The sequence below is a fragment of the Neolamprologus multifasciatus genome, chromosome 20, assembly GCF_963576455.1.
Source record: "Neolamprologus multifasciatus chromosome 20, fNeoMul1.2, whole genome shotgun sequence".
Taxonomy (NCBI): domain Eukaryota; kingdom Metazoa; phylum Chordata; class Actinopteri; order Cichliformes; family Cichlidae; genus Neolamprologus; species Neolamprologus multifasciatus.
Genome location: NC_140458.1, coordinates 23,242,305 through 23,253,065, shown reverse-complemented (window position 1 = coordinate 23,253,065; position 10,761 = coordinate 23,242,305). Strand labels below are relative to the sequence as shown.

Genomic DNA, 10,761 nt, shown 5'->3' with positions numbered 1-10,761 from the left:
TCTGACCCAGATAGACTGCAGGTCATAACTTCTTACCTGAAGTTCAGTTCACACTTGGACCAGGCGGCCGCCTCGGGTCTCTTTTCCTTCTGCGTCCCCTTTCCCTCATCCACCTGCTGGCCTCCACCACTTGCTAATGTTACTGAATCTGTGGAAGCTCCGCGATAGCCACCACACGAAGTAACGAGTAACAACCCTATCTAAATTCCAGTAACGACTAACGGTGTGTTCACACCGAACGCGATGGACGTGAACAAAAACGCCCCAAACGCCCCTAATTTGACTCGTGCACATTCGCGTCTCAACGCGTGTCCAAGAAAAATCCATCGCGCTTCAAAATATGATATTTTGACGCGCGTGAACCGGAAATGTGGGAGGGATGTGGGAGGAAGTTGTGCCAGACCGGTATCTTTGCAAGATGGCAGCTGTCGAGTTAGCGCTTGAAGAGAGAGTCTCCCTTCTCTATGTACTGTGGAGAGCAGAGCAGCGGCGTAAAAGACGCCCTCGCCCTACCTGGGTCCATCAGGTCCTCCAGAGGCATGAGCAGTTTGGTGAGTTTCACCATTTGCTCCAGGAGCTGCGCCTGGATGACGGCCGATTCCAGCGACATCACCGTCTTTCACTCGGCCAGTTTGAGGACCTGCTTCCCCGGGTCGGTCCCAGAACCGCCCGCCTAGACACCAATTACAGGCGCTCAATCCCACCTGCAGAGCGCCTGTCCATCTGCCTGAGGTTAGTAAAAGTATTTAATACGGTAGTCCTTTATTGATACCTGTGCTAATACATGCTAAACCATCCATTTATACACTGCTAACATGGATGTGCTATGCTAACAGTGAATGCTCTCGGTTTTTACTGATAGCAAACTGTGGTACGGAGACGACTGTTTATAATATTTCTAGTGATACTCAGAAGGTCTCATCAAGTCCCGATTTAATTCGATTTATGCTGTTATCAGTGTTTGAATGATAGCATGGCTGTGGTGTCATATCAATGTATGCGCTCGGTGTTTGCTGATATCAAACTGTAGCATTAGGACCACTGAGTTAACCTTTGTAGTGATGCTCACTCCTTTTTATTTAGACCTGGTTTAATTCTGGGATAGTTGAATATTTGTATATAATCACCGCAGACTGTTTTAGATTATATCTAATATATATCATGTAATTATCCTTATAATTACAAAAGGTTTTATGTAAGATTTATGTTTTGCAATTTGTAATTTTGGAATTTCAATAATGTATTTTGTAACTGCAGTACACATAATACTCATTTTAAACAATTTTGTCCAGGTTCCTTGCCAGCAAACAACTCCTCCAGAGAGGCTGTCCTGGTGAGGGAGAAATTCATGGCTCACTTCTCGGTGGAGGGAGCTGTGTCTTGGCAACCAAAGGAGTAGCCTGTTTGAAGTCCGAGTGACTTCCCCACAACGGCTCTTTTAAGAGCCACCCACAAACCTCTAAAGAGTGTTCCTGTCTTTTTAAATTTTTCTTAATAAATGGAGCTCTACTCCAAAATAAACTAACCTCTTTTTACTCTCTTAAATAACTTGTCTTCACTATGTTCCTATATACAGTGTGGTGCAAAAGTTTGGGCAACCTTATTAATAGTCATTATTTTCCTGTATGAATCGCTGTTACAATGAAAAATGTCACTTACATATATCATATAGGAGACACACACATTGATATACACTAAATATTTATTTCATTTCTCTTTTTTTGTGTTGCCAATTTATGCACCTGCTTGATTTAAACAGTTATTGCACACTTTCTCTAAACTGCATTTCACTTCTCAAATATCACTGTGTGTGTCTCCTATATGATATATTTGACTATTTTTATTGTGACAACCAATGATTTGTACAAGAAAATAATTACTTTTCACAATGTTGCCCAAACTTTTGCATCCCACTGTATTAGTATGTTTTGTCATTAGTATAATATGAAATAAATTCTACTTGTGTCAAGTCGGGTGCCAATATTTGCTGTGTAGTAGAACAGAGACATTTTGTCATTATAAATGTTTATTTGAAAAAATATAAATTCATTAACAAAAACATTTATCATAAATATATGAAATGTAACTATTTACAGAGAGACAGGAATAAAAAGGACCCAGCTTGGAGTGGAAGAGCCTCAGGGAGAAGGAGGAGAAAAATAAGAACATTGTTTCTGCCCTGGAGAGCTGCTGCCTCATCAGAAAACTACTGATCATTAGGGTCCAATGTTTCCAAATTTAACACAGCTGTGCTGTTTTCAAAAACTAATTTATAAATTTGAAATTTCACGAATTCTCGTGTCTGAGGCGGCATGCTCTCCAGAGCAGGAACAAGGCCGAGGAGGAAATGTTCAGTTGGAGACGGGCGTGGCCTCTTTAGGGACTCCAGGATGGCCAGCTCCACCGCCGATGGACCGTCCTGGGACCCGTCCCTCGCCCGCCTTCGAGCTGTCCTCCTCTGTGGGCCTGTAAAACACAGCACAAAACAACACAAAGTAATGAGAAGGCTGCTACTAGATTTTCATTTTTAAAATTGAAAAAAAAACATGATATAAACAGATTGGTTGTAGATATTTAGTAAAGGTGATCACAAGGGAATTCAAGCAAGTAAAAAGCTGTCAGTGCTTGATGTTCATACCTGTGGGTGCAGCAGCAGGAGCTGAGGGACCAGGGACTGGGGAGCCAGGAGAAGAGACAGCTGAGGACTCTGCTGCATGATTACTTGACTCTATCAAGACAATATTAGATGTTAACAGGTTGAAGACAATAGTCATAGACAATATTATATTATTATATACTTATTATTATTATTATATACAGTGGTCTCTCATTTATTGCAGCACATGAACAGTAGTCACAGTTCTCACAAGTTGATTCTCAAAGTGAAAACCTTTGTCGATTTTAAAACGTAAAAGTATTATGCCGCGCTTTTTCTCCGTCTGCGGCGCCACTTTTGTGCGCCTTTTTTGCTCCCGGTGCAGGTGTGTATTTCCGAATGAGGCTCATAGTTATGAGTGTTTTTGTGCTGTTTTTTTCTATTGGACGTGATGGTTATCAAAACCAAACATGATAAGTTTGGCAAGCGCAGGAGACACGACATGGAGGAGATTTGTCATTTGGGCTGCAGAATGCAATGCGCATTGTTGAAAGCTGTACGGTGCAATAAAAAAAACTCAGCGAAAAGGCGAGGCAGTGACGGATGAACAGCGGGACTACTGTATACTGTTTATTAATAAACAAAATATGTTCCTGTATGACAACACGCATAAATTAACTGCCTACATTAACTCAATGTAAACATACCTTCTGACTGACACTCCCCTGCTGCCTCTTCGGGCTGTCCCTGGTCCTCGGGGGAGAAGTTCTCCACGGTCCGCACCATATTACCGCTAGTCTCCCGCGGGGTGAGGAAGGGGTCCAGAAACCCCATGACCGCGAAGAACTTCCATCTTCTCCCCGATCCTGCTGCAGACCCACTCCTCTTCTCCTTCTCTGCCTTCTTCTCCTTATTATAAGTGTCCCTGAGGCTCTTCCACTTTCTCCTGCAGATGTCCTCTGAATAAACGCATTATCTTGTTAGCGGAAAGGTATTTGTACATCAGTGGGAAAATAGCGGGACAGTAGGCGGGCTTGCTAGCTTTTGCGCGGGTTCATCGGGTCAGTCTGAAAATTAAAAAGAAGGAATGAACTTACCAGGTTGCCCGATCTCCTCACTTATGTGTCTCCAAGCTAGGTCCTTTTTATTCCTGTCTCGGTAAAAGTAGTAGCTAGCATCGTATAGCTCCGGGTGATTAGCCACGGCACTGATTAGCTTTTCCTCCATACTGAATGAAGAATGAAGGGCTTTGGCTGGATCTGCCCCTTTGACCTAGGTCAGAGCCACGTCACCAGGCTCCTGATTGGTTGTCGCGGCGCGATTTGACGCTGGAGTTCAGATTTTTCCAACTCGAGCGGTAGACGCGAAACGCGCGTATGCACAAAATGCAACACAAAAACTCACGCGCGTGGTTTTATTCGCGAGTCAAACGCGCCAGACGCGCTACACTGACGCGCGTTTCACGCGTTTTGGCGTTTTCGCGACGCAAATCTGCTTCCGAATTTTCGCGGGACCCGCAATCGCGCGTCATCGCGCTTTTCCATTGACTTTACATGTAAACCTGACGCTCTATTCGCGTCCATCGCGTTCGGTGTGAACACACCGTAACGCGTTCCTGATTTTGGCATAATAACTAGTTACCGTGCTCGTTACCACAAAATAACGTAGTTACTGTAACGCGTTAGTTAATAACGCGTTAGTCCCAACACTGGTCAGAATACACAGTGCATCACATCTTGTTGGGGGTGGGCACATGTCCGTCTGACATGGACCACAGAATAATGGAAGAAGGTGGTCTGGTGAATCTCTTTTTTCTTCTTTTTTTTTTTTACATCACGTTAATGGCCGGGTGTGCGTGCATCACTTCCCTGGCACTCCAGGTGGGGAACTCCAAGTCTCAAGGCCTGGTGACCTGCATGTTTTAGATATCACTCAGGGTCAGCACCTGAATCAAGTGCTGACCCAGGCCCGTGGAGAGCAGGCCCGTGGAGAACTTCAAGACATGCTGAGGAGGTAATTTGAATCAGCTGTGTTGGATCAAGGGCACATCTATAACCTGCAGCACACTGGCCCTTCAGGCCTGGCCTTCCCCCACTCCTGATATACACCCTTTCATGGAAACGTCATGCCACAAAGCAAAAAATGGTTCAGGAATGGATTCAGGAGCACCCATGGGGTCCTACATGACTTAAAGAATCTGTTGCTAACATCCTGGTGTCAGATACCACAGCACACCTTCAGGGGTCTAGTGAGGCCTCAATGGGTTAGGGCTGTTTTGACAACACAAGGCAGACAGTATTAGTGCTCATAACGTTTTCACTGATTGGTGTGTAACCAAAGGCTGTGGTTACTTTCCCCTTTCCTTTTACTTGTGTTTGAACTCCCTCTTTGGTTTAGCGACCAAAACATAAACAGTTTGGGTATCAAACCAACTTGGTTAGGTATAGAAAAAGTTTATGGTTTGAGTTGAAATACAAGCATTTACACTGAAAACTATTCATGGCATGTTGAAAAATAAATCATCATGATATTTGGTTTAAATGTGACAACTGGGGCTTCAGAAAAGTGACTTCATTAGATGAGCTGGAGGTGAGGTGTCATAAATCCCGTCTATGACACACATCAGCAACTAAGACAAAATGTGAGTATTTGGCACTCTGAATTTTAAGAATGGTGTGCACGTTGATATCAGGGTGTCATTCTACCAACTTGATCCAGACTAACATGTCATAAAAAAATCCCCTTATCAAATGTGATCTCAAATGTTTGCGTACACACCTGCTTTGGTCACTGAAGATGTATCCAGATTGGAAAAATGCTCACCGGCCACTAGCCAAATTCTTGTAATAAGGAGCTGGTAGACCAAAAATAATGATTTTCAAAGAGTGGTTGTTAAATTTGAACATTTGAACATTAATGGTATTGGCTGGTAGATGATTCCATTTAAAAAAAAGTTATTTCCCTCCCTGAACACAACTTGGTAATTTTGGTGATCTGCTGCGAGTTCCTATTTATCCACCGTGGCATATTTGATGTTTTGAATGAAATTTTATGAACTGTTGGATTTATTACCATGAAATCTGGCTCAGGCACAGTCAGAATTTCAGAATTTCAATTTCAATTTCTTCAAATGCTTACTGAAGTACACCCATAACAGTTAGCAGCTAGTATGTTGAATTTACCCCCCCCCCCCCCTTTTTTTTTTTATTACCCAGAACAGAATTTGGATGTGGAATTTCAAATGCAGAAAGTGTCCACATTTCTTTTTGACTCGAGTCATTGGTGTTGGATCCACAAATCCTGTCAGCCCACTCAGATATTTCATGGCCATTTCAAACTTTGTAAAAGGGAGATTTCCTCCCCACCACCTTAAAAAGGCACAACAAAAATGAAAAACTGCTAAAATGACAGTTTTTATTTATTTTGGGAAGACTAGCTGCTTTACTATCCTCTTTCTAACAGAGTTCAGATGTTAATCTGAAAACCCAGAATTCTTTATTCCTAGTGTTTGCCCAATATAAAGCGCCATAAAGCGCCCCTCCGACAGCCAAACCCATCTGTTCTCTGATTGGATAGTTAAATTTGTGGTTGACATGACATTGGCCAATCAGATGAAAGGAAGAAAAACAGGGTCAAAATTCGTACTTGTTACTTAAAACTTGCGTGCAGAGTTTCACACGTATTTTTTGGCTAACTCCACACACAAATCTTTTTTACACACACACAAATTCTTTTTACACGTACAAATCCTGATTTACAAGTACAAAATATTTATGACCACAATTTGAGCCCATATACATGCTGTATGTTTTCTTTCCCTCCCTCTCCCTCACCGCTTTGTCCGTAATTTTCCGTGTATAAGACTTTTTTGCTCTCTCCTACACACACACCTTCACTGTGTCATCCTGGACACTCTTAACTTGACTTTCATGCTTTGTAGTCCTCAGAAGGAGGATCATTTCTTCACTGCAGCTCTGTAAATCAGATTATATGTAATATATAGCCAAAGGTGTGTGAGCACCTGAACATTACACCCATATATCATTGCTGAACATCATTCCATGGACATAAACATGCTGCTACAAAGCCTCCACTCTTCTGTGAAGGCTCTGTATCAGATTTTGGAACCTGGCTGCAGTGATTTGCTCCTATTCAGCCCCAAGAGCATTAGCGAGATCCAACGCTGGTGTTGGAGGATAAGGCCAGGCTCATTTGAATTCATCCTAAAGCTGCTGGATGGGGGTTGAGATCAGGTGTCAAGCTAGACAAGAATAATTCTTTACAGGATGTGCTTTGAGCACAGGGGACAGTGAGTGATACAGTTTAGGTACCTCACCTTGATTTAAGCAAAGCAGCATCAGAGGAAATGAGTGATTTTATATAATAAATCATAAGACCTGGTATGCTTTAGGGAACATGATGATACATTTCACATTAATCAGAGCAGCATGTTTCAACAAAATATACTGTGATACCATAGAAACAGAGACACTATCGCTGTGTCCCATTTCAGGGTCTGCACGCTTGAAGTACGCATTTTAAGTGCGGTTACGTCACCGCCACGCGACAGACGGCTGTCCCAATTCGAAGTGTACTTGAAATGCATACTCCAAATGCGCCGTCGATTTCCCCAAATATCAAGCGTGGTCCGGTGCACGCTTCGTGGTTCATAGCGCGGCGGTGGGTGTGGATAATTTTGCCACAAAATACGGCAGAAGGGAGCGGCCGAAAAGTGAACTGTCAAAAGACGTACTGAATATGACGTCACTTATTCATGTGCGAATGTTTAATAATGAAGAACATTAAAACATTGCTGTTGGCCACATGTCGGCAAAGTTATGTGACACTAGTGATGTTTGTACTTTCAGCATTAACTTGGTTTTAAAGCCTCTACTTCTAAATATACATATAGTAGACCTTAATCTCACAGAGAATCTGATGATTTTATGGATAATTAAAGTCAGTCATATATCCACAAACACAACAAGCTGAAAGTCAGTGATATATATATATATATATATATATATATATATATATATATATATATATATATATATATATCATAATAATCTGACAATACTATAATATTGGCCATATTATATTTACATTACCATAGTGAGATGACTTTAGTCTCATGAACAACATTAACTAATTATTATTTACTAGCTAATCTTAAATGACTGTTCAGTACAGAAATAAAGCCCTTGAATCATGTTTTACAGTCCTGTGGTCTCAGCCTCAGATACTCAACTAATCAAAGTGATGTCATGACAAAAATGATTGACCAACAAAACAAAGCTGTATGTAACGTGTCTCGTGGTTAGTATCATGGTTGCTAGGCAACCTGAACAGCGCAATGAAGCATATACCATCCCATTTCACACGCCTCTCACTTCCACACTTCTCGTACTTATAGTACGCACCGTATGTAGTACGCGTAGTGTGGGTACTTCAAGCGTGCAGACCCTGAAATGGGACACAGCCTATGTGTGCAGACTGAAAACAGTATTCATCAGCATAAGTATTAGCAGCTAAGGCTAACACTTGCTATTCCAAAATGTGTTTTTTCTATTTAAAGGGTGCTTTATGCGTTTTATTTTGAAAGTGACGTCACTGGTACCCAGCTAGCTGTCCCTTCCTATCTCATGCCCTCCGTACCTGTAGGCTGGCCAATTCAGTATTGTGCCATCATATGTGTCATTGAGCTGTCTCAAAGGCCACTGTGGTCCTTTTTCTGCTGCAGCTACTGCAAAAAAAAAAAAAAGGAAAAAAAGAAATTGCAGCTAATGAGATGGAGGCTATTAAGGGGCCTACATGCTGAAAGCAGCAATGTGGCAACAAGAGACCATTGAAATTCAATGACATTCAGCAACAATGGGAACAATGAACGGTCCCGAGCCTTTTCTCATTTCTTTATAATTTGCTAGAAAAATAGGAAATAGGTGTCGCAGTTAGTTTAAACATGCAGCAACATACATGGAAGTACAGTCCACACTTTAGAGCCGGAACTCTCTTAGGCAAGCTTTCCTCTAATTTCTTGAAGTAATAGTTCTCCAGGCTTCTTCAAAGCTCTTCATTGGAAGTTGGCTGCCTTTTGTTCTGGTCTTTGTCGAAATACTTGCCACACTGGTTCAATAATGTTTAAGTCTTGATTCTGGAAAGACTAATCTATGACTTATGTTTACTCACCTGGGGGACTTAGTGTTCCACTGGGAGTTTTTCTATACAGGTGTGTTTTTACTGCACTGGCAGGACATTTGGGATCATTGCAATGCTGAAAAATGAAACAGCTTCCAGTCAGACGCATTCCATATAATATTCGGCGGTGGATGAAAATCGAATGATGTGTATGGACATTCGGAATTGGCAAGATCCCAAACATTACTTGATGAAATGCAGCCCTAAACCATGACAGTACCTCCACCATGCTTTACTAAAGGTTGTAGACACTGTCGTAACTCTCTGACCTCCTCTATACATACTGATGAAGATTTCTGACAAAAGGGTTGATGGATCAAATGAAGATCCAAATATCGTTTAGGTCCTCTGTTAGGTCTTTGCTAGATTCTTTCCTATTTCAAAGAAGCAAACATTCCTCTGAAAACGGTCAGGTACAACGACTGGTCTGAAAATGAATGAAAAGGTAACAAATGTCCAAAGAAAACATTGAAAGACTTGGAAAACACAGGAGAACTGTGAATCGAGAGTCTGGCCTTGGAAGCAAAATATGAAAAAAAAGAAAAAAAAGTGGGGACTCACAGTGCTGTTGTTAGGGTTGAAATTTTTTTTGATTTAAATTATTAAATAAAGCTGTTTTATTATTTTATTTATACACAATGCAAATGTGCTCATAACCAAGTTGGCGCTCCATGTTTTGAGGGTCATGAGCTTCACCTGGCGCTATGACTGGGCTGAAATATTGAAATATTAAAGAGCGGACTTGCTGCATGCTTACACATACACTGATAATGGTTAGAATAAGTATCTAGGTCAGAACCAGTTGTCCTGAAGTGGGCCTTAGAATCAACTGAGGAGCAGATACGAGGTGAGGCCGGACCGAACGGAGTGGATTCGAAGGGAGCCATAATAATATTTTGTTATTGTCAGAGTATATACACTCGAAATAAATCATTTAAACCCTCAACTAAAGAACTCAGGTGGTTAATTTTTCCTCGCAAGTTACATGTATTTGGAATGATTTGGTCTCTCTTTTAGTTTAAAAAGAGATCAGTGCAAGCCTCTCCTTTTTTAATGTTCTCGCCTCTGTCTCCATAGCATAATGCTGCTTGCCCATGCCCTCTCTTCTGAGCCGTTTCCATTTCAGCGATGTTGGTGGTTGCGCTCCGTGTGGGCGTGCAAGCCACAGTTTTTGTGTGTCAGTGCAGAAATGTTAATCTGTGTACAACTGCTCGCTCGCTGCATATGCAGCACTCTGAGAGTGTGCTGAAGTCTAGGTAAAGGTTGTGTATAAGAGCAGAAGTACTCGGGGCATCACTGTAGGCATGCGTTGATACTGTGTGGTATATGCTCCTAATCACAGCTCCTCGCTTGTTTCTCCCAACCTCTCTCTTTCTCTCTTGGTCTCTGCTTACCCCTCTCTGCTCTGATTTGGTCTTCTGCAGGCCGTGGTGACCAGCAGAGCAGAGAAATTGCCTGTTATCTAGGGGGTCGATTCTTCATGGGGTCCCGTAAATTGCTTTGTATTGACACCCTGTCAGACTCGGGATCCTCACGTTAACCCCAAGATCTGCCCTAAGGTGAGATGACTCTTCCCAACATGAGCCAGCCAACCCCCCCACTGCCCTCCTCTTTCTGAGGGCATGCCTGGAATTAATTACAGAAATATTAAAAGCATCAGGGTCAACCAGTGGGTCAGTGTTTGGCTACTTCACTGGGTGTATGCAAACTTCATCAACATAAATTAGAATTTTGAAAAGAGTTTGAAATTAAGTGGAGTGAAAGCAGAGGAGAATTTAGATGGACGTCCATGGTGTATGGCCCTTGACTGCTCCAGTACCTCTTCTTAATCTTGCAGGAGGCATTTCATAAAAATCAATCACATTAGGATGACAGCTGTAGTTGCTAGCAGAGCGCTTGAAAACCACCAACCCTTTGACGGATGTGATTGTGAAACACTCAAGTAGTAATGGAAAGGAGACGTTTCT

At 42.0% G+C, this 10,761-nt stretch overlaps 2 protein-coding genes across 2 annotated transcripts; one reads left to right on the top strand and one right to left on the bottom strand.

The window, feature by feature from the left end:
• The first annotated feature begins 379 nt into the window (after window positions 1–379).
• Window positions 380–1,548, top strand: LOC146494954 (uncharacterized). The gene is made up of 2 exons (XM_085147147.1): window positions 380–732; window positions 1,293–1,548. Exons 1-2 carry the CDS (start codon window positions 380–382, stop codon window positions 1,417–1,419), a joined length of 480 nt encoding a protein of 159 aa, XP_085003273.1. The 3' UTR covers window positions 1,420–1,548.
• Window positions 1,549–1,659: 111 nt separating this feature from the next.
• On the bottom strand, window positions 1,660–4,221 carry LOC146494953 (uncharacterized). The gene is made up of 4 exons (XM_085147146.1): window positions 3,694–4,221; window positions 3,304–3,555; window positions 2,639–2,728; window positions 1,660–2,466 (listed from the first exon to the last, which is right to left on the bottom strand). Exons 1-4 carry the CDS (start codon window positions 3,821–3,823, stop codon window positions 2,207–2,209), a joined length of 732 nt encoding a protein of 243 aa, XP_085003272.1. The 5' UTR covers window positions 3,824–4,221; the 3' UTR covers window positions 1,660–2,206.
• Window positions 4,222–10,761: the final 6,540 nt, after the last annotated feature.